This window comes from Lotus japonicus, chromosome 5 (genome assembly GCF_012489685.1).
Source record: "Lotus japonicus ecotype B-129 chromosome 5, LjGifu_v1.2".
NCBI lineage: Eukaryota > Viridiplantae > Streptophyta > Magnoliopsida > Fabales > Fabaceae > Lotus > Lotus japonicus.
In genome coordinates this window covers 61441247-61465878 of record NC_080045.1, presented here as the reverse complement: position 1 = coordinate 61465878, position 24632 = coordinate 61441247, and the positions used below count along the sequence as shown (strand labels likewise).

The following is a 24632-nucleotide window of genomic DNA, read 5'->3' as shown; positions in this document are numbered from 1 at the left end:
TTCTCATCTCACATTTGCGTGAAACAATAATTTGGATTCATTTAAGGTTTTACTGAAAAAAGAACAATGTGAAGTTATATAATATATCTTCCAAAACTTCAGATTACTCCGCTAATTGCAGCTGCCACAGCATTAATCAAGTTTGATTTCTGAAAAGTGATCATTAAAAAAACAAATGAGAGGCACTCAATCTTCCCTAGGGTAAAGATTCACTGTTTTAAAAACATTATAAATTACAAAAAAAAATTAATTAACAGCATAACTGCATAACTCATTGTAAAAGTATAATTTTTTAACTAATATTGCAGAGTTATCAATTAAGAGAACTCTTCCAAAAAGAGGCGTATGCCGTTGAGCGAGACATGCACACTGTATTCTTTAGTAAAAGGCGAAAGAATAGTTCGCTCTGTGCATAACTCACGGCTGCGTGATTTAAACTCATTGCACCTCTGTGTATTTATATTGCTAACAATCTGTTAGCACTTGTTCTCTGCCCGATGTGGGCTTTAATACAGAAAGCTCACTAATACTTGCCTTTGGTTTTATACCTGTGGCACATGTCTCAATCTTCCTCTTGTATTTTCACCATCATCACCTTAATTTCCATTCCTTCCCCAAAAGAACTAGCATTTCCTGGTTCTTGTTACTCCACCTATTATACCTCATTCTCACTTCTAGCTTGCAGAAATTGTGCCCCAATAGACAGAAGGGAACCACAAGCAAAAAAGAGAATGCACCAATATTAACATCAAACATCAATGTCTTCATTTAAGTAGATACTGAAATAGAAAGGTGAGGTTAAAACCTCATCACCATAGGAAATCAATTTGCCTTTTTTCATCTATAGCACCACATGAGACTCACATCTACTTGCAGTAAATGTGGATTGATTCTGTGATTCTGTCAATATGTCTTTAGACTAATTTTGATGGGGAAAAAGGAACTTACAAGAATTAGCGCAGTTCATATGAGTTCTTAAGACTATAAAATTTTGTAATCTTTTGTTGGATATAACCATTCCGTAATGAGGGGAGGGGGCAACTACCATGATTTATTCCATGATCATACATTCATACCCTTATAATACTCAAGTATAACATGATTAGTTGTCAACATCGATCACAAATGGTAATAGGAATGACAGTCACAAATACCGATGAGATGTGTGGAAGCAAAATTGCTTGTATTTAAAGTTGATACTAATTGAGTAATTGACATGTTCAATTTAAAATTCTCATATTAGTTGCCAAGAATTACAAAAAGATAACATTCAAAAAAACTCGGGTTGGTTGGGTTTAAGTACACATTTTACAATTCATTGGTGTCATTTTTTTTTTGTACCCGGCAATTTGTTTTTAATGGAATGGGTTTCTTCTTTTCGGGTCGAATATCTATAACTACTACAAAGGATAACATTTTTGCTACTATTCACATAAGGGTTTTTATTCAATGTGCTGAAGGTGCACCAGAAGGGACTTTTATTGTTACTTTTAGGTTATTTTATTTGGTTTATAATGAACTTTTGAAAATCTTTTAGGTGGTAATAAACTTTAAAAAACCTTTTAGCTTTAAAAGTCTTTTTAGTATTTTAGTTTAATGTTTTTTTTTTACTTTATTTTGAGTTTAAAATATTTGTTGGCATGACATGCGTTAATATATATTATATTAAGATTTTTATAGATGTATTTCTATAAAAATAAGTTAAATTTTCTGGATCTTAAGATAAAAAAATAAAAAATCATAATAGATAAGATAACATAATTTTTTTTTGAACTTGATAAGATAACGTAATTGGATAGCTCTTTTTGTCTGTATAATTTGTATTTGTATTAGAGTGAATACAAATAATTATTGTGCTATATTAGGTTTCATCTTTTTTTTAACATGACATATTTCATCTTATTTAATTATATAGTTGATAAAAGAATTAAACGTGTTTTTTTTTAACTCAGAATTAAACGTGTTAGTGTAAATAAATGTTTATTAAAATTTAGAATCAAGGTTATTATTTTTCGTATGTAGCATAATGTGATTGATTGTTTTTTTTTTGAACTTGTGATTGATTGTTAATGTAAAACTTTGTACTGATATTTCATATCTATTGTTGATGAAATAGTAGCGACTTATAATAATAAAATACATGGTATGATACAATTTTTTTTTTAATTCAGTAGTTATCATTAAAAGCAAATCTTCATAAAAAAAGTTATCATTAAAAGCAGAATAGTGAAAAGGTATTATGTATTTTTTTTGTTACAAAGGTATTATGTATTTAATTTATAAAAAGTAAAATTTTTGATTAAATATAATTGAGCAGTTTTTGTTGTAAAAAAACAATATTTAAATATAATTTATTAGTAGATTTATTTGATGGTTAGGATGTGAAGACTTAATTTGAGGAAAAATATTATCGAAACTAATTGATGTAATTTAATTTTGTATGAACTATTAATTTCAAAAAAAAATAATATTGTATGAACTATTGAGTATTAAATAAGTTAGGATGTGCCCTTTTTATGTTCTGTTTCTGAAGCTACTTGGGTAAACCGGTAAAGGCTTGGACCCAAGCTTCTTTTATCAAATAATATTGATTTCAATTTTCAAAAAATATATAATAAGTTGGGATTGAAAAGTTAATTTCCTCAATTATTTATTTTTGATTTCATCGTTCAGGATTAAGGTTTTTTTTTTAAGGTGAGTTTATCTTTAGCAACCTCCTCTGCTGGGTGCTTTTGTGCCGGCCTCAACCTTTCATGTCCCAGTTTTTTTACTCTTCTCTCTTTACTCTCTTAGATGGGGAAAAAAGGTTTTGTTACTCAGAAATGTAGACCTTCTTTTATTGTGTCAGGTTTCTACTTTTACCTTTTGTAGCACCTTTTTTGGTTTCTATTAGATGGGGCGAAGGAGAGTTTACCTTTTGTAGTACAATTGAACTTTTTTGCCAACTTTATGATGTTTTGTATTCAATTTACCTTTAATCTGTTTTTGTTTGATTTGCCCCCAATCACCGGTATATATAGGTTCGTATTTTGTATTGTTATCGGCCATAATCGTCTTTCTGAAAACCAATTTGTTTAGGTTGCTATTTGCTATTTCCTATCTGATGGCATCGTTGGCTTTTTCGTAAGCTATATGGATTCAAACTGTTCATTGCCTTTCTCATCAGGGCCATAGCAGCAATGCTTGGAAACTGCTTCTTTTGAAATTCTTCTATGGTAGTGTTTGAAGACTTTGGTTCACGAAACTCCACTAATTTATGACTATTTTGGGAACACGTTGTTTGTGACTCCATCTTTAAATCCAGGGATGTGAAATTGTAATATCTACAGTGTAATATCTCATTCTCTTCTTCGCATGTGCTAAATCTTGGAAGATCTGGAATTCGGTTTACAACTAGCTAGGAGTCTCCACGGCTATGCCACAAGAAGGTAAAGTGCACATTTTGCAATTTGTTGGAATTTGGAAACTGCTGTGGAAAGGATAGAAAATGTGGGGTGTGCTTTGTTTGGTTGGCTACTGTTTGGTTTGTTTGGAATATAAGAAACAGGTTGGTCTTTAATGGGGAGGCCTGGAACTTTCAAGTGCCTTTGATTCGATTCAGTACAAGTCTTGGATTTGGTTAAAATCAAAGGTGAAAGGGTTCATCTTTTCTTTGTTCGAATGGTCTTCAAACCCAATAGTGTGCCTGGAATCTCTGTAATCTGGTTTTTGGGACCTAGCACATTTCATGGTGATGTATTTTGTTGCTGCAATGTATCTCCTTACTGGCTAGCTAGTGCGCTCTAATTCAATTTCTGCACTCCGTCTGCAGTTTGTTAACTGCTAAATTATGGGTGTGGGCTGAGGATTTTTGGTGGCTAGTGAAACCTGAAAAGGCTTCTTGGATATTATTGCTGCGAACATTAGCTTTTAATCTGCTTGTCCCCTTGAGATCCTTGTGCGTGCTATCTTAAAGCCACCTTGCTGTGTCATTTGCTTCTCAATTGATTTTTATCATCAATGGTACAATAGGTAGTTGCTGAGACATGTTTTTCGCTGGACTTGAAGGTGGTGGCCAGATTGCTTTTGTTGTTTTGTGGATAATGGTCTTAGTTGTTGGATGAATATGGTATGCCTATGATAGATGTGAAAAAACCAGCAAGTCATCTATCTTAGCACAATCACGATTTGTGTGCTATGTGGATCTGTATTAGGTGGCTTTAGCAAGCATATAAAATTCAATGTAATATTCTTAGTGTTTTCTTTGATAGGGGTGGAGGGATGGACTAGAATTATGAACTACAATTATGTATAAGGTTTAGGAGTGAAGCAACTTAGCTTCCTCTCTTTCTTTTCAAAAAAATAGTAAAAGATGGCTTCCCAATGTAAGGATATCTTTGTTTAAGTTGATACAATTGTTTTGGGTATCAGAGCTCATGTCCCTCTCATTGTGAGGATGTTTCCGTCACCACTAATGAAGAGGATGAAATTCCCATGGTATATATCTCTACACATCCTTTCCTTCTCTTATTCTTGCTTTTATTTTTATTTGATTCTAAGGTTTTACTATAAATTGGTGATTGTTTTTCATTGATTGATTGCAGCAAATTTGAGCTCCCTTTTGAACTCTTAGAACTTGCTATTGTAATGAATTATAAGCATGAGGATGATCGAAAGTTGTTTCATATAAGGGTTTTTATCCCATGTAATGAAGGTCTACTTTAAGTTCATTTTTTCTACTATGCCCATGGATAGCTTCTATAGAGTTAGCATGTTGAAGTTGCATGTATTTTAATTGCCTTAGATGTCTTGTTTTTCAATAGTGGTAAATATTGATAGGTAGGAACTTGGTATTAAACTTTGGTATATTAAATTTGTTTCAAATTTTGATTTTCATTTGATAATTTATTAATGTTTAAACATTGCAGGTGGATTAAACTTTCATCTCGACATAAGTATTATGATATTTGAGTTTTGTACTAGAAGAGGAGAATAGTTTGATTTTATGAAAAGCCCTATTGCAGAAAAATTGATGGAGGTTAGTTAGTTAGTCTTATTTATGCTATTATTCTGGAAAAATATGGAAGGGACAATAAGGAGGGTATGAACTGTTTTTTCAAATAGGCAATGAAGGCTGGGGTGTATGTGGCTTCAAGTTCACAAAAATGGTTGTGTTATTTAGTAAATATGTTGTGTCAAAATTGTTATGGAAACTGCAAAATGGTTATGGTATGTTTTTCTGGTTTATGTGGGAAATAATAGGAGTGTTGTGGAGGTCCCTAATGGTGGGCTGGCTAATGGTGCTTGGAGCAATAGTGAGGGAGCTACGGTTGTGTTTCTTCGGCTTGCTTTTTTATTTTGAGCTTATCTTGGTTGCCCTATCGTCATCTAATGTCGGATAAAAGAATTCTCATAGTGATGCCTATACTCTATTTATGTTATGTATCTAGATGTTGTGTAAAAGGGTTGAAGCACTACTTCTTACGTTAATTTATTTATTTGGCTTAACAAAAAGAAATCCCATAGTGATGCCATTCTCTTCAATATGTACTTTAGAAAAAAAAAATCAGTAGTATTCAATTTTCAAAATGGTAATGAAAACTGAATGATAGTTATATATTTCTTATGATAGTTAATATTCATTTTTCAATCTCTATTTCTTATGTTTTGTTATAATTTAGCTTTACTTTTATTAGTGAAAATTAAATATTAATTTTATAATTATAATATACCAAATCATATGTTGGAAACAGTTTTTTGATAAATATTAATTGCATTTCTAAATAGATGTTGGAAATTGTAAATACAAAAAATTCATTGCCTTGTCTACTATATTGATTTTACAATTCATTCATTTATTATACAGTAACAAATTTTAAAATAAATAGTATCAAAGGGAAAAAGTGAAAGGATATGATTAAATGTTTTTCTGAACGATATGATTAGATGTTAAAACTATTTGGTTTGATCAAAATATATGAAAATAAAGTTTATTGAATATTTTTTTTACATTGAAAAGATTTTATTTAATATTACAACATATATTGAATAATACGGTTTATAATTTATTTAAAAAAAAAAGCAACCGTGCATCGCACGGGTTAACTACCTAGTACCTTTCTCACGCGTATAATCTTCCTCTGTCAAGAGATAAATGAAGCTTACAATGGTGATTCTTTTAAGCTATGTTAAAAATATGTCATGCTTCTTTTTGCATTTAAGCACATCATATAACAAGCGTCGTTCTTCTAGGTTTGGCTATCAACTATATCATCTCTGTGATTGACAATGGAAAATATATTATTCTATCTTTAACACAATAAGAACATACAAATTGTTAGAGTAAAATGACAAATAATTGTAAGCACATATGTTGTGACTATGATTCACATATGATCAGGGGCGGACCCACGTACTAGTCAGGGCCCTGAAAAAAAAAGAATTTCTACTTACCCCCCTGTATTAGTTTTTTTTTGAACCCCCTGAGATTTGTATTTTGCACCCATGACCCCACTTGTACCTCTCTCTCACAGACAGACTACTCACGCAGCCCACCACCGGCCACCAGCCCACCACCACGCCACGCCACCACCGTCGCGCGCCTCTCAATCTCTGTATCTCACGAGAAGGTTACTCACTCACTCTTAGTGCTCTGCGTTGCCAACGTTGGGAATCTGCACAGCTGCACTCAAGGTTTCTTTCTTTCTTATTTATTTTGGTATGGATGTGAATATGTGATGGTCAGATGGTGGATGTGGAGTTTAATTGAGTTGGTTTTGAATTTTGATGTTTTGTAGAGAAATGGGTTTACAGTCACATATGTGTTTTAAGCAACTTTCCTACTTTTCCCTTCCTACACTTTTCACGATCCAAGTTCAACCTTCCTTCACTTTTCCACTCCCAATCGCGCATTGATCACAAAAATTCGCCCTTTTCTCAAATCACAGTAAAAGTGAGGATCTTGTTTGTTTCAAACCAGGTAACAAAAATCTCTGTTTAGTTGTAATCACTGTAATATTTCCTCTAATCAACTAATTCTATATATTATTAATTTTTTTCATTTTCAGTATGATGGTCTTTGCTGGTAATTGTTGATGATGATGATGGCTTTGTATATAAGGTTAAGGAGATAACAGAAAGAAAGAAGTGAAGGTAAGGAATAGTGTGATGTTTGTCAGTTTGTGTTGTGCTGTTTTTCAATGTGATGCAAGAGGATGAGATGATTGTGTAATGTGCAGGAATAAAATGGGAGCTACTACTATGTTGCCTGATGTAGCAATTAGGCTTCTTCCGCGATGTCCCTTTGTTCTCAGGCACCCTTTTATCTGTAGAGTAACTTCAATTAGATCAATAAGAAAAAGGTGAGCTTCTAGAACTGTAACTTGTGTGGTATTTTCCTTTCTCAGATTATGTGCAAATGTTGAGGTGAATTTCTTTGTACTCAAATTATGATGGTGAGGGAGGGGGTCCAGAGATATTGGGGAAAGGAATAAGATATGATGGTGTGTTAGAGGGGGAAGGGTTCCAGAGAGGGGGAGGGCTTTTCCCTTCACAAACAGTGAGCACTCTATTTTTCTTTTTAAATTTTTTTGATTGTGGAATTGGGGATTAATCTTGGGGAGATTCGAATGAAGTGCCAGAGTTGAATTGGTGTTGGCAATGCCATATGATTGGATGTCCAACCCAAGATATTGTTTGGGATGCTTATGAAATTTGCCAAATTTGCACCCTTGGCGTTGATTTCTTAATTGCTGATGTTGTTAGTCAACTACTGTTATGTGTTATGTCTTGTGCCTTTAAAGTGACAAGGAGTTTTATTGACTTTTGCATAGGCAGGGGAAGGTGGGATTTAGAATGCAGGAGCTTTTTGTGTCTGCATAATTCACTGGTTGTAGGATTGATTTTTGCTTTCTGTACTGGTCTTGGACATGCTTGTTCTGTTTTTTTTCTATTTACATGTCCTTCCCTTGTAATTATTCTCTTGTATCCCTTGGGTTAGAGTACCCCTAGTACTCTTATTTAATACAATTTTACTTACCCAAAAAACCACATGTTTTTAATTATATTTTTATCAATGTGCTTATTTGAAAAATTTGAACCCCCTGACCCCGGGGTCCTGGATCCGCCACTGCATATGATAGTTAAGGCAATCAGGAGCAGGATGTTATTTTAAGTAGAAGGTTAAAATAGATATCATGAGAGGCTTGTTCATGATGATTTTGAGGCAGATTCCTAAACAAGGTGCAAGAGTGTTGGGAATAATTTTGCTATACTTTTTTTGGTCCTTGATTTGGCTATACTTATTTTGTGAAAATGATAATTTCTTCTCCACAATTTATTCATTTAATAGCTACCCTCTCAAATGTTTTCTCCTGTTTTCCCCATTAACTTTCTCCGGTTTCTTCCCATTCACAAAAGGCTTTTACAAAAACTTTCTTCTCTCACAATCTACTAACTTAAAAAGCAAGATGAAATTTCACTGTTCATCAGAGCCATTTTTTTTTTGTTACAGATCTCTTGCTTTTGGGCCTGTTGGATTCTTGGGCTGATTGGAGTATCTCATCTACTAACTTCAGTTAGGGTTAGGGTTTAGGGTGTTCAGTAACCTACCTCCCTCTTACCGTGTTTTCCGGCCGCCGCCGTCGCCAGTGAAGCTATTGTGCCTATCTCCGTCATTCTCAGAGGTAGGAGCTGACCCCTCTCACCGGCCAGCTGTCCCAGCGTTCACTTATCGATGCACGATCCCTAAGGGCCTACTATTTCGCCAAACCATGGCTTTCTCTCTTGGACGAACGCTCGACCCTCTCCTCCCTCTACCGTGTAGCCTCTGCACCATGGCGGTCTCCCTTGTACGAACGCCCGTCCCTCTCCTGCCTCTACCGTGTAGCCTCTGCAACAATTCTCTACTCCTTCCCTGGGCTATTCGGTTTTCTCTTCTCTGCTCTGCCCTATGGAGATCACTTTACAGGTATTTTTCCTATCCCCTAATGTATCCTCTATTTTCTTTACAGCTGTTATGATTTGAAATGTTAAATTTCTCTTTTTTATTTCCAATTTGAATTGGACTACGAAACTGCTGAGAGTTTTTCTATAAATTGAGCCATCTAACATTGTAGTACTTTATACCTCTATAAACTGATGCATAGTATGTTGTTTCCATATAACATTGTTAGTCTCTTTAAATACAAGTTTGTACTTGATAAATTGATTGTTTTGTTAGAATTTTGTCCTTCAATTTTCTGAAGAAGTTTATATCTGAAAGATATACCGGGAATTGTGGGCTGTGGGAGTGAGGGAGGGTAAACAACAACACACAGTTCTTAGTCTTTAATTTGTGAGGATAATATGTTTCATATTCTTTAACTACTCTTCAGTATGTTTCTAAAGCACTGGTAAGATACTATGTTTCCTCTTTTTGTGAATTTAGATTATTAGATTATATATAGTGGTAAAAAATTATTTGAAACTGAAGTACTCTCTCTTTATCCAATTGAAATCCAATTGAAGTGCTTCAACTCACCTGTTATTTTTTTCAGTACACCACTTCTCTCTCAATACTGCAGTTAATGATAAAACTGTTAATTGTCATGAGATTGAAAATGGAAGTAAATGCATTTTGTTTCAGTTCAGAAAAAATAAATTATAATTCTCCCAAATCTCTCCTAGCTATGCAGGTCTAGAGATTCAGCATCTTCACAATATCTTCCATGGATTTTACTGAGATCCTACCAAATCCAAATCTGAGGTTGCTTCACTCCATATCCAGCTGGAGATTGTGAGGTATGTGATTTGTTTCTCCTTCATGGAGATCTTATCTCTCTCCTCACTTATTTATCTGATAAACGAGTTTGGTTGATCTCACTCCCTATAAATAGTGGTATGTGTTGTAGCTCATGCCATCTTACAGCCTGCATCAATCTTTCAATCCATATTGTTTGAATTTTTTGCAACTTTCATTTCTGTGAGACACATTTGCTGAATGGACTGTGCAATTAACCTTGTTTCCAGCCTCTGCCATGGGAAAGACACATGGAGAGAATTCGGGTTCGGGTGTTGAGGATGTGGGAGATGTAACCAATATCTGAGCCAGGCAAGCCAGTTGCAGTGCAGCTGGTGCTAATTGATGCTGAGGTTTGTCCAATGCTCTCTATTGGGTTTTTATCTAGCAGTAATTCATATGCAACATACACTAAATCAGTTGTTTATGCACTCCTATTACAAAGTGGCCTAATTGATTAAGGTTGACTATATGAAATTTCGATCTCTTTGAATGTCAATTTCGCTGCCAAACCTGTCAATTTTTAACAGTATTAATGTTCTCCTAAATCCATTATTTTTATCACTATTACATATTAGGGGCTATAATTTAGTCTACTCATGAACCCTGAATTTCTGCTTGACTGATATGGTGTTTAGTTATTGGTATAAATTAGGATGACAATTTTTCGATTGATCTCATAGTTGGCTGTAGTTCATATTAAATTATCTAAAGTAAAGTAATGATCTCGCTAATTCTGCAAATTTAATCATTATTACATATCAAGTTACATTTTGTAGTTGTGAAGAAACTTGATCAAACCTTGAATGTGCATGGTTTATTTAGAGGTTATCTTAGGCTGTACTTTTGCTTTGATATGCATCTCATAAGACTTTTATGCTGGGATCTGGAATTATAATTGTTTTTCCCTAGAATGTTGCTTTAGCCCTCTTTTTAATGTCACCATGTGGTCACATGATCATCAGTACACCCATTTTAATGGAGTGTTAAACAAACAAGTTATACAGTAGTAGTTTTAGGGTACATTCCAACATGTGAATAACACACTAAACCGTGTAGTGATCTATTCTATTCCATAGAGTATAACATTTAGGTTTAGGGTTTCCATAGAGTATAACATTTCTTTTCTAAAGGTATTTCAAGAATGATCATTGTTCTTAGTTTTGAAAATTTTACTTGCATTTTTAGATAGAAGTGAAAATATTCTCAAATTACTAACTTAAAAGAAAAACTAGAGCCAGTGAGTTCTTATCTCAGTTGCTACAGGCCTAACTATAACGTATAAATTGTTGTTTTGATTTGATGTCAGAGGTTCCATCCTCCACCAGGTCACTTTTTTGTTTTGTACTCATGTGCATACACTTATAATGTACACATTATTCATGGAAACAAAGAAGACTGACAACTAATTTGGGACCGCAATCTTCAATCACGTGAATTGAATCGAAAGTATTATTGGGGTTTGATTGAAGCATTGCATGCAATTATCATATTATGTGTTCAAGGCTGTTAGTATACCTGAGATCACAGGTTGAATACTGATCATGTTACTTAGTAAAAGAGAAAGCACACTGTATTACAGATTATGAGTGTGTTTGGGTAAACAATTTAAATAAGTCCTTATGACAATAAGTCCTTATGATAATAAGCGCTTATCACATAAAGGCTTATTCATAAGTTAATTTGATAGACTTAATGCAATAAGCTGAAAATAGATTAAGCATAAACCCTTATTCATAAGCTAAAATTAACAACTTATGAAATAAGCTCAAAACAGCATAGGTATGTCATAATCTATTTCCATAAGTTTTCTCAAACACTTACACCAGTGTTTATGCCATAGGATAAACTCAAATAACTCTTTCAAATGGAGCCTAACATTAATTCACTAGGAGGTCAAAATTGTGCATCTTAAAACCAAGTAGTTCTAGACTTCAATTTAAGGACTTTAACATAAAAGGTGGTGGCTTATTTAACTGCACTAGAATCTATTTATTAACTATGAAGAACATCAATAACTTCTTTATGCAGACTATGATAGGCTACAGATTAATGATTTTTTTCTTCTCCAATTCACCAATATGAATTAACATGTGGATGCAGTAGCTGAAGTTGGTTGGTTTCACCTAGCAGAAAAGGATTAAAGTGGCCTAAATACTGCATTTTACTGCATTTTCAGAAGCTATCATAAGCTATTTTTATAGGCTCAAATGTGTTCTTCTAAAAGCGGCCTAAATACATTTTCCTTAAGTTGCAGATTGTTTCCCTAACAAAGATTGTAATACTGGGTTAACAACTCAATTTGCTGGTGGAATCAAGGTTGTGGCGATGGGATTCATAACATTCATCCGCTTGACACGGAACATGCCAAGGAAAATCACTGAAGTTGGCGTATGGTAGCTCTGTGTATTATGATGGCAACATAATGAAAGCACCAGAAATTTCCATTGATGAACACATGGCCCTGATGAAGCGCATGGCTGAACTAGAAGAGAAGGTGAATGCCCTGATGAAGCGCATGGCTGAACTAGCATATGGAGTACCTTAAATTCAGGTCATTAAAGAATTCATAGTTGATCTGTGTTTCTGTGCAAAAAAAAATATGGATGTAGGCGTTTATGGTTCTTTTGACTGAAAATATTTTTACGTTAATTTTATTAGACTAATTCCAGTTTTAGTGTAACACATAAATTTTTTTTTGGTAAAATTGATGCCTATATATATAATTGTTTGGCAAATGCTTTTTGCTTTATCTATATCTGTCCAATTACAAGTTATATTTACAACTCTTTTCTTTGTTCAATTTAAGAGTAAACTTGACTAAAATCTCAATTTGTTTCTGCTTCATATAAATCACATCAGAGGCAGTATGTATCATCATGATTCATGTGAAGTTGAGAAGTGAGAACAAAATTGCTTGATAGATAGTAATAGTATATATTAGCTCTGTACATAACTTGAAGGGGCCTAAAACTTGAACTCTTGAAGCCACAGAAGACCATCGTGTTTATCTTTGAGCTGATTCATGCATATGTGTGAGTATTACATAGTACAAGGGTGTCTCTCAGGTAAGTTTATTAGAAAACTTCAGTTCATAGAATTTATATGTTCACTGTGTTTTTTCTTTTTTCTGGGAATGAGAATTTTATTTTTACGGTATAGGGGTTTGATAAGTGCTTTGAATTTGCCATTACCACTAATATACAAAAAAATGCACAAATTCTGTAATGTCCTTTCCTTTTGTTCATTTGAAATGGTAGCCAATAGCTTAATTCATGCAGTTATGGGAAAGATTCATGTTTTATTTGTGGAGGGAATTTAATCAAGAAGCCTTATTGGTATGTCATTTATGCAGTAATTTGAAGTTGTTGTTTCATCACAAAACCTTTGGGTAGGAAGTGATGTGTTTAATTTTCTGCATTGACATTTCTTCACTTGGAGTGGATGAGTAGACAGTTCTTAGTATTTGGTGAGTCGTTGGAGTCAAGTTCAAAAACTACCAAGAGCTAATAATGCATTTAAAGGATTAATGGTTAGTTGACTTAGTTCTGATTTTGTAAAGGGAATACTGACTTAAAGGATGTGTACCAAAGGTTTATTTCTAATTGTTTAGATATTGTGACACCAATGAATTTAGCTTCTATTAAGCAGATAGAAATCAGATGAGCATGTTAAATTGATAGGAATATTGTAGACAATTAAAACAAGATGACTGACACTGTAACATGGTTATACCTTACTTCATAAATGGAATGAGGTAGAGCAAGAGATTCATCATAAAACTTACAAAACACCCACTGTATATATCTTGGTAGTTAACAGTACGCTTTTTAGATTGTTGATTTTTCACACTATAGGAACAGTTGGAGCCAAAAATGAGTGGCTGCGCAGCATGCTCCAGAGGAGATTGACCCTTCCTCGAGTCAGTCCAGTCAGAAAGGAGCAAAGATTCCCGACCCAGAGCATGTTATTGACTCAACCACAAATCTATTGAATGAGTGTTAGGGACAATTCTTGATTCTAATGGAGGAGTTCACTCAGAAGTGTACAAAAGCTGATGATAAGTGGACTGAGCGTAGAATCGACGGCGTGAGATACCAGTAGGACTAGATGACAATGTCAGGAAATGGAAACATCTCGCAGTGGAGAATGAGGAGAAAGCTAGCAATACTGCTAAGTATCAACTTAAATGTTGGCTTTCATTTTGCTAATTTTTTCAGGCTTGCTTGGTCATTCAAACTTGCAAATTAGAACTGATTGGCTTTAAACTGAAGAGCTCATGGGACTCGAATTTATATTGTCTTTTGTACAGTTCGCAATTTTTGTGCATTATGGTGTCTATTGACTGTTTACTAACTTCAATAGAGTTTGTTACGATTATCTCTGAGCCTTGGTGGGAATGGCTTTTGATGCACTTTGCTATTGTTGAGCAGTGTTTGTTTTCTTCTAAGGGGACTCAGCTGTGAGCTCTGCACTGATTGTTGTACTTCCTTTTTATGAGATTTTCATATGAACTAAACCATGATATGGCAAAAAAAACAAAATTCTAGAGGTTCACTATGCTAGGAGTTTGAGTTACATACATTTAAAAAAATCTTTACAATTGTTACCAAAAGCTACATACGTTTTTCCAAGACATTGGTATTTTTTTATTGTGATATTGGCATGCCCAAGAATTTATGTTGTCCTGAACCCAATTTTTGAGACAATCGAGACTTCCTTATTCTCAATGGATTTGTGTTTTTGGGCTTAATTTTTAAACGCTACAAAGGGTTAGATACCATTTTTCATTCACAATTTTATTATAAGATAGCATAAATGAATTTGGCTCACCTTAAATGAGAGACCCACTTAGCTATCATAAATGTTTATTAAGAAATCAATGGTTGACATTTAGAGTTCTTTGTTTCCGCTTTTTCTTGAAAATTCACGTTTTTGACTAAAAAAATCCTCTTTGAAAACTTTTAGGCGTTTGTTTGAGCTTTGAAAAAAATTATTATATTAAAAAAAATTGAAATCATATTATTTGGAAAAGATACTTTGATTAGTTTATCGGAAAAATCTATTATAATAGATGAAAGAAAAATAAAATGTGATTTTAATTACTACAAGCAAACTAAAACCAGCTTAAGTTTTTCTTAAAATATGTAACTGATAACTATTCATTTAAACGTTCTTAAGCCGATACATTCAAAGTTGTAGCTATTCGAAACTAAGATTGTTGGTTTAATTGTTGTGGTTACCTGTCATCCAATACACTCAATGAACAAGTTTATGTATCCATGTGGTTTGTTTTGTGATTTGTATCAATTTGAACAGGTTGTCCTTAACTATCACACCGAGTATGTTTTGCCATATAATTCCATCTTTTGCTTATTTTAATATTATTTTTGACATAATTCCTATGTTGCCATAGCTCTAATAAAATTCAAGTAGTTATAAAATCAGATAAAATTACGTATTAAGGGTCCGTGCATCGCACAGGTGTTAATCCTAGTTTACATAACATTTCCTTCTGCACAAAATAAGCTAAGAAATTAAACAAATGAATGTAAGCCTCCTCTTTTGCTGTTTGGATAGAGGAGGGCCCTCTTGGTCTTGACGTTCTTGTTGCTTCTGATGCTTTGGCTTCTATGCCGGCTTGATTTAATATATTTCGTCCACTTTCAAAAAAAGAAAAAACAATCCATAACTTTATTCTACTTCAAATTTTTATATTCATTTTCTACGAAAAACGTCACAAATTAATCAGTGAAGTTCTTTGTAAAAAAAAAAACAGTTAAGTTCTTTAATTTCCATCAAAATAATAAATTTCTACCAAAAAGAGAAAAAGGGTGATGCAGTCATTGTAAAGTTTTTTACACCGTCAACAAATTAGATTGTAAAATGTGACGTCAATTAATGAAATTAAATAAAAAATAGATTTTCTCACATCCTTGAAATCTGATTAGTTGACGGGGTAAAAAAACTTTACAGCATCAGTGCATAAAAATTAAAATCATTTGAAAAAAAATAATACTTTTTTCGCAATTTCAAACCCTAATCTCATATTATACAAAATCCTTCCAAAATTAACAAAATTTCTTGCACAAACTGAACACATCATAAACACTAATATTTGAAAAGAAATGAAGAAATTACTCACCCCGTTAAAGTTTGTGAGAATAACACTTAACTCCATTCTTATTTAAAATATGTACCCCAATAATAATCTCAGAATTACACTTAGCTCAATTCTTCTCTAAAATCTCTGCTCCACCCCACCCCTTAAACACCTTCCAAAAAATGCTAACAAAATATTCCTTTAACTAAAATAAATTTATTTAAATAAAAATAATAAATAGAAAAAATTGTCTTCTAACAAAATAATAAATATATTATCATATATAAATATTCTAAATATTTATAAATTATCGAGATCTTGGTGCGCTTCCTACTTACTCCCCTGTCATAGCTGCAATCTTGCAGCTCCTTCGCATGGACTGGGGTCTCTCTGCTTCTAGTCCCTCGCAGTTGCAATTCAGTGGCGGACAAGCTAGCTCATGGCTCTCAGTGCTCTTTCGCCTGCTTCGATACTCGTCCTCCAGCGGTGCTGTCTTTTTTAGCCTCTGACAGAGGAATTAGCTAGTTTTGATGTTTTCCCTTTTTGTGGTTTTCTTATATTTCCTTAGCACCAAAAAAATAAATTATCTTAAATTTAACTACGTAAATTTATTTATATTTATTATGGTAAATATACTTATAAGGTATATTAACATTTCTATGATATTTTTAAAAGTATAAGTAAATAAAAATATTTTCAAATTAAATATCCCTGTAGGTGCTATGTTGGGCGGACTTTTCTTTGGGATGTCATTATTCTGCTATCTTTTTGGGTGGTTTTTTTCTCTTCCAAAAGGGCTTTTTTTTTTTGGTATAAACATATCGCACCGGTCACTCTTTGTATGCCGCTAGATTTGAGACATAGTCACAGTTAAAGCTCCTCATCCCTCCCCTAGAATGTATTGTGTGGGGATCGAACCCGAGTGCACATTCCACACACTCAGCATGCGTTGCCAACTGAGCTACCCTTCTTACATCTTCGAAAATGGCTTTGTATACTATTGACATCTCCTTTTAAAAAAATTTAAGAATATCTTAGAAATTATTTTATAAATAAAAAATGGTTGGACTACTTCCACGGAAAGCAGTCATACAAAGTAGCACTTTACAATGTCATACCTCCTTACTCAAGTTTGGTACTTCCTTGCCTGAACAAGTTTGTATAAGAACATACGTATCTCTTTGTGATGACTATACATGTTAGCATACCCATCATAAAAATCATCACAATGTCCACAAATACAACTTAAAATGACACTTGTTTAAGTGCTCATACTAGCCCAATAACTAAGGTAAATCACATATGTTGATAGCACAATTATTTTTTTGAAGTTTAATAACTTGTTGACAATTATTTTGGCTTACACTTAAGTTTAATATATATTAAGTTTGACAGAATGAATCTTTGTTTTCATATAATAGTGTAAAAATTAATTTTGAAACCTGTAGAATTAGTTTTTGAGAACGAAATAATCTTTTTATATAATATAATTGATTCTAAGATATTTTAATTTATATATATTTTTGTATATTTAATCTTTTTTTTTTCTTTACTTACTTGTTTTTAGAATTTTTGAAATGTGATCTTAAAAATATTTTTGCCATAATAAATATAACATTTAATTATTATTTTTATTTAAAGATATTTAAGGATAAATATTTAGAATATTAACAAAATTATATTTATTATCAGTTTGAGGATAATTTAATCTATTTATTAGTTGTATTTAAATTAATTTTTTTGAGTTAAAAGAATATTCCGTTAGCATCAGAATAGTGTTAACGGGGGTGGGGGAATGGAGTGTAGATTTTAGAGAAGAATTGTGCTCATTGTAATTATGAGATTATTATTGGGGTGAAGTGTGGATTTTGGATAAAAATGAAATTAAGTGTTATTCTCACAAACCTTGAGGGGTGAGTGTATTTTACTCTATATTCATTTTCTTAATGTGTTGGTAACCCTTTATTTTTTTTTTATTGTAAAGGCACAATGGCAAACAACAAATTAGAAGAAAACTAAAGGCTAAGTTACATTAATTTTATGTAAATATACTTAGCTGTAAATATGAAAATTTCTATTAGAAAAGTTTCCCAAATGGAATTGTGGAAACCCACTTTCATACGTGAGATTCCAAGACAAAGACCATAAGCTGCTGTCAAGTCAGATAAAAGTAAAGGAAAGCAAAGATATCATTGTCATAGACATGTACTTGAGTAACTCAATTACAAAAGACTAACAAGTCATAGACTCATAATTCGATCATTAAATGATCACAAACCACTGACAAGGGAAATCAAAAGCAAATAAAACAAGGAAACTCAAAACATAGATTAGAGTAACAAGTAAAGCTTAAGATCTATGCAGTAGACTTATTCAGATGGGAATGCAGAACTTAGGAACTCCTCATCCTCACATGAAATCTGCAGATTCTTGGACTCCATCAGAAATTCAATTTCTTCTTCCTCAAATTTCAGCACAAAACCCAACTTGATGAGCTCACAGAGTTCAGGAATGTGTTCAAGATTCTCGCGCAGAACACCCTCGGATACTGCTTCAGAGAAATAAGTAGCATATTTCAGTGAATTCCCCGAAAGCCCATTCATCTTGTGGGTGAAAAACTTGGAGCCTTGCCCTTCCCAGCGCACCATTCTGTTCGCTTTCTTGGTAATCACGTCACCTGAAGATAGTGACAAACTATAGCTCACAGTGATTGGTTCCAATGTCTCAAGGAAACTCAGGTTTAAAAGACCTTTAACAGCTTCATGTCTCTTTTCTGATTCCATTTGTAGGCTAGAGCAAGCAAGAAAACCAAGAATAAGTGTAACAAGTCCCTTCACATTGAAAATAGTATTTGGATCAACCTGCTGGAGCTCAACCTCATTCAGAAATGATGATTCTTCTTTCTGCAGAGATTCAGAGATATTTCGAACACCGATTTTTCTGTAAATATCAAACAATTTAGACCTCAATGATGGCGCCAGGTTCTGCTGAGGATACCAAGCGAAAACCGTTTCATCCTCAAAAATCTTCTTCAGGTGAAGGTTATCAGGAATAAAAACATCCTCTTTATCCAATAAAAATATTTCATTGTTGCCTGATGCTGCAGGAAGTTTCTTCAAGCTTTCAGAAAGCTTCTTCTCTGGATGTAAGCTCAAATGCTTCAAGATAAACATCCAGAACATTGTACACTTGTTGAATGGCAACTGTTCCACAGAACTCTCCCAATCATTCCAAAGGGCAACATAATCGTCAAGTGAGGGCTTGTTCCTGACTTCAATGGCAAAGGAGAAGAAAGGAAGAATCTTCTTATCATATATGCCTTCAAGAACATGAAACTTGGAACCAAAAAGATTATCCGGGTCATGTATGATGCATTCTTCAGAATTTACCCACTTTCCACCTTTGATTCCATCTGGAATCCACACATTTTTGGCCGCTTTATCCTCAGGTTTCCAGTGTTGGTTCAAGTACAGATATATCTTTACAATGGTTTCATAATCAGAGAGAAAGTCCAGGTGACTAGCAACCAGGTTGCATCCTTTCTCTACTTCAACAATAACTCCTATTTCATTGAGTTCTTTGCTGTAAGATGCAATTTTAGGTCCATAAAAATTCTCATCAATGAAAGGACCGTCACTGGGCTTCAGGTACAAATCCCATTTAGAATTAAACAGCAAACACTTATCAGGAGGATGATAACCAGCATGAGTCTTTAACCAATTTCTGGACAATCTTTTTGTGAGATCATCTTCAACGACAAGCTTCTTCTCTTGCATTAGAAGTCGGATGCACTCCAGAAAAGAAAATACGCTTTCAGGAGGCATGGTGGAGGGGTCTGAGGGGAATTTCAGATATTTAGGCACAAATTGCAGACCACCTTTCAATTCAGTAACAACACCAAAACTCTTCATCTCTTCCTTGTACTCATGTATTCCCATACCATAGCAATTGTCACTGTCATTAACGAAAGGGAGAAGAGTTATTGAAGAGATAGATTTCCACTCTGGACCATATAAAATGCACTGTCTTGGGTCCCTATAATCACCAAGCCTTGTCTGCAACCACTTCTGCTGTCGTATAATGAGTGAGAAATCAGAAGGAAATTTGTATTCAGTTGCCTTCAGCTTCTTGCAACAAGAGAGAAATGACTTGACATGCTGTGGATTAAATGAATTTTTCGAAACCCTTTGTTTGAAAAGAGGAGCAAACTTATCAATAGCATCTTCAAAATCAACAACCACCCCTATTTGCTTCAATTCATGTTTGTAAGTGAAAATCTTCTCACCATAGAACTTATGATCAATCACAGGAACATCATCAAACACCTCAAAGATGCAGCCCCACACAGGGTCATACCAGAAACATTCACTTGGTTTTTTATAACCCAGGTTGGTCTTCAAGCAATTTGTTCCCTTCAGTGAATTCAAGAGTTTACTAGGAGTATGCAAGGACCTGACGCATTGCATTATCAGGAGTACAGCATTAGCTGACAAATGAACCAGATTTGAAGGAGATCTTAAATGATCAACTACAACTTGGTAATTTCCAGTGAAGCCAGCTATCACACCCAACAACTTGAGTTCCTCTCTGAAATCAAATATTTCATCACCAAAATAAGACTGGTCAATGAAAGGGATATCACTAATTTGTGATGCCACTTCCCATTCTGAATCATACAATACAGATTCTACAGGAGACCTGAGACCATGACAAGTCTTCAGCCAACTTCCCACTCTTACACTGTTGACAAATTTGTTTAGAGGAAGAAAACTTTTCCTGAGATACTGAATGAATTTCAGCATCAAAAGGACATGACTCTTGCTTAAAGTGAAAGAAGCTGCACGAGTCATTAGTTCCTTTCCAATGAATTCACATGCTTCGTCGTAACTGAACATTACCCCAACTGTTTTCAACTCCTCGTCATAACCCTTTAATCTTTCCCCGTAGAAGCTCTCATCGATCAGAGGAAGGTCAACAAGAACGGAACCACTTTGCAGAAGCTGTCCCAACGATGAGCGAATTAAGAATGACTTGGAAGGAGGCCTGCATCCATTGGCTGTAACTCTAAGCCAGCTCCCTTCTTTTATACATTTCAAGAACCTTTGTGGCAGCTGCACTCCTCTAGACTTCAGGTTTCGAATCCAATCCAAAAGCAAAAAGGCGTTATCTTTCGTTAGCGGTGTCTCTACGGCAGAGAATCCAGCATTAGGAGGAGAAATGTAGGGTATGTCAGAAGCATCAGCATGCTTTTTAAGGAATTCAATCAATTTCTCAGGACCTGTATATTGACCTGCATAATGAGAAGAACGCAAGTACTCCTTTCCCAACTCAACATAGTTTTCACTTCTCCATGGATTAGTGACAATCAAGTCTGCCCATTTGCTCACATTTGCAGGTACAAGAACCCCATTCCTGCATTCAGTCACAGATCCATAGTTGTCCACAAGGGGCATTGAACCACATAGAGCATCGACCTCCCGACTTGATAAGTAACGTTTATTGAATGAGTGATACAAGAAATGAGCATATGCAATGGCGCGCTTGCTGTTATTTTTAATAGAATTGCAAAGGCCATTTGCAAAAGTGTACAGTCTCAAAGTCTTAACATGAACTTGATTTTCTAGCAAATCCAACAAAGTCCTCTTCTGGGAAAATTGCAAGATAGCTTCCTGTGTGCTTTCTGGCACAAAAAACTTGTTGGATGAACATGCGAATTCCTTGTTCCAATCAATCAGCCACGAGCAAGGACATGCCTCACTTGAATCTGCTAGGACTACTTGCTTTGAACACTGTGTGCAATCATAAAAACTGAAATGGGACAGACTACCATCAGGACCAACATATTTAATCAAAGGAACTCTCACCATCTTGGAGTCCTTAAACATTGTTAACCAGTTTTCAGTAACAAACAACAGAAGCTCCAGATAAACCTCTTCAGACACTCCATCTACAAGATTAGAGCTCTGGATGCACTTTGCATACCAATCAACATTGACTGGTTTCACCTCTAAAAAATTGAGTATGCGGTCATACACGCTTCTGTCAAATGCAGAACTCAAGATTTTCCTCCCATCATGAGAAGACAGGTCAAGCAAGTATACTTGTTCCGATCGAGCCTTACTCAAAATATTCCAGAATTCAGGCAGTAACCTGCCAACTTCGCGAGGCTTGTAGAAGTGCTTCTGCTTCGTGTATGTCTCAATAGGAACAATAGCTTCTTCAAGAAGTTTTGCTTTTATTTGGTCTCTGACATGGTTTAACTTCTCATGTGGAGAACTCTCAATAGGAAGGAATCTGAACATCTGAGTCAAACTGGAAACGGGAGCTTCATCTGAACCTATTACAAGTGTTTTAAATGCATCCATAAAAGCCGTTGGAATGCATTCAAGTATACCTTGGTTCCACTTATCATCCATGAGAATTGTTTCACGTGACGAAGCAAGGACAAAATCTGCTTGAATTATGAAAGGGAAATTAGTGGCCATCTCTGTAGGAAGAAAGGCATACACTCCTGGTGAGCTCAATCCCCTGTGAAGCCTCTCCTGATTTGGGAAGGCTAGCGTTATAACCCATTCCTCCACGCCCGTTCTCCTTTCCACTACATTTTCCACCCTCACAGGAAACTTTTGCTTCCACATGTAGTAGCTGCATTCCTTTCCAGAATTAGAACTTTCCTCCGCGGAAAGATGAAGCGTGTAAGACTCAGCATTCATATTCTTCCTCGTCACGAAGTTAATCTCACTTGAAATAGAGACAGCAGCAACCGTATTCAGTTTAGGATTCTTATTGTGTTCCCTGACAGAGAGTTGTCTGATTTTGGAAAGGAATAATAGAACTTCTGGATGAATGCTGGAGAGTTGCTGCTTCACAGCTTTGACTTTATCCGACTTCAGAGGCAACACGATGGTCGTGGTTGGAAGGGAATCTTTGCCATATATCTGTCTTATGTCTTGAAGTGTTGGCTTCTCCTCAACCCATTCAGGAACTACATAACCAAGACTGCAATGTGGACAAGGCTTCTCATTGAACCTTATCTGATATCCATTGCTAAATATGTAAGGCTGAGCAGTAACCAAAAATACACTCTTGAAACCAATTCCTGCAATTCAACCACAGAAAAGGTTCCATCAACATTTACATTCATCTCATTTAGAGTGACAATTTCTAAAGCATTGTTAAATTAGCTAAATTAGTCTTTGCTTTTTTTTGGCATAAGTGCTCAATATAGTCTCTATAGTAGAAGAAAGATCTTGACATTGAACTGATTCAACCAAGATATGTGTATCCTTGTATAATCCATCTGAAGGTGTTTGATATTATTTAACTGATCTTCATAGAAATCAAGAACTATTAACAACAGTCCTTCTTGAAATTAAAGTTCAGAACATTTTTCTAGTCACATCTAAATGACAGAGTGTACCTTTCTCGCCTATGTAACCACTGCTCCTACTGTGTTTCTTCGTGGACCGTCCAACACTGCAAACAGATTCGATGTTTCTTGGAGAGAAACCCTTCTCATTGTTAAAAATCAACAATGTGGCAGGAGCACCGCTATCTGTAATGTCCTCCGAAGTTATTATGAATTCAAGGGCTGGACTCACTCCCTCAGGGTACTGGTTATCTTCAGCATTCTGTGGAAGTTGACAATATATTTAGGATAGTGAATCAACAACTATCAACAAATAGAATTGGATAATAAGATTGCTACATCCTATATAGACAGACACAATCAATCCTTTATCCTGCTACTGAAACAACAAACATACTCAGCTTTTAACTATCAAGCACAAAAAAGTGGATCCTTACAACTTACAAGGAACTGGATCCTAGTGACATCATGATCGAAGAGAGTTAGGAGAAGCTAAACAGAATGTGAGCTTAAAAAAATGTTTTTATCATGTGAAAACTTGTTTAGAGATTTTTACCCAAAGCTGAAATTATTTGTTTATGGTAGTAATATTTTATCCAAATAATTTGTTCTATTTGAGCATTGATCACTTATAGTACGATAAGCGCTTAATCATTCTGTTTTTCCAAAATGCTTGACCATCTACTCTCAACTTAATCAAGCATTGCATAAAAAACAAAAGGTAAAGAAAAACAAAAAACAGAATTGTCTAAATATTTCTAAAGCAACATATACACACCAAAAAACAAAACAAAAGTTGTTGGCATGCATCATTACAAAATCAAAACAGGATAACACCCACACACACACATATATATGAAAAATTTAAAAGAAATATGGTAAGAAGTGCTTACCTGAATAAGTTCCATGAGGAAATGCACATCTTTAGCATAAAGTTCAGCAGAGAGATTCTTGACAGCCTGGTGAAGATCCTCAGTTAAAGGGTTGGGTTTGCCGCCAATGGAGAATTTGTTCCTTCGAATCTCTTCAACATGTTCTTTTGGTGTAGCAGCCATTATCAAAATCACAGGATCAGAAGGAACTAGTACTAGTGAAGAAGCACATACACGTTAGAAAGAGGGAAGCAGAAGAAAAGTGAGTGTTGTTGCTTTACTTATTATTGGGAAGACAAAGAGAGAGAGAGACTCCTTTCTTTCCTTCTTGGAGAAGTAAGTTGAAAAGACTTGGAAAATATATGGTCAATAATACACGTTAGAAAGAGGGAAGCAGAAGAAAAATGAGTGTTGTTGCTTTACTTATTATTGGGAAGACAAAGAGAGAGAGAGACTCCTTTCTTTCCTTCTTGGAGAAGTAAGTTGAAAAGACTTGGAAAATATATGGTCAATAATTATTGTTATTATTGT

The 24632-nt window shown here is 34.6% G+C and overlaps 1 protein-coding gene, 1 long non-coding RNA gene and 1 other non-coding gene across 3 annotated transcripts; 1 reads left to right on the top strand and 2 right to left on the bottom strand.

The window, feature by feature from the left end:
* Window positions 1-308: 308 nt before the first annotated feature.
* LOC130721716 (U5 spliceosomal RNA) lies at window positions 309-425 on the bottom strand. The gene has a single exon (XR_009013637.1). It is a non-coding gene; the product is annotated as a U5 spliceosomal RNA (small nuclear RNA).
* A 6093-nt stretch (window positions 426-6518) lies between these two features.
* Window positions 6519-14137, top strand: LOC130717589 (uncharacterized). The gene is made up of 8 exons (XR_009012370.1): window positions 6519-6672; window positions 6777-6958; window positions 7047-7131; window positions 7218-7340; window positions 8492-8947; window positions 9646-9759; window positions 9988-10110; window positions 12015-14137. It is a non-coding gene; the product is annotated as an uncharacterized LOC130717589 (long non-coding RNA).
* A 3868-nt stretch (window positions 14138-18005) lies between these two features.
* On the bottom strand, window positions 18006-24463 carry LOC130721559 (uncharacterized). Its single transcript, XM_057572361.1, has 3 exons — window positions 24123-24463; window positions 23281-23491; window positions 18006-22959 (listed from the first exon to the last, which is right to left on the bottom strand). The coding sequence occupies exons 1-3, from the start codon at window positions 24282-24284 to the stop codon at window positions 18230-18232; spliced, it is 5103 nt and encodes a 1700-aa protein (XP_057428344.1). The 5' UTR covers window positions 24285-24463; the 3' UTR covers window positions 18006-18229.
* Between the last annotated feature and the right edge of the window lie 169 nt (window positions 24464-24632).

Excerpts from the sequence above, each read along its gene's own strand:
- LOC130721559 (XM_057572361.1), bottom strand. The coding sequence starts at position 24,284 with ATGGCTGCTACACCAAAAGAACATGTTGAAGAGATTCGAAGGAACAAA. Across the intron at positions 23,492-24,122 it reads TCCTCATGGAACTTATTCAG|AATGCTGAAGATAACCAGTA; the intron begins GTAAGCACTTCT and ends CAACTTCCACAG. Across the intron at positions 22,960-23,280 it reads TGGTTACATAGGCGAGAAAG|GAATTGGTTTCAAGAGTGTA; the intron begins GTACACTCTGTC and ends GTTGAATTGCAG.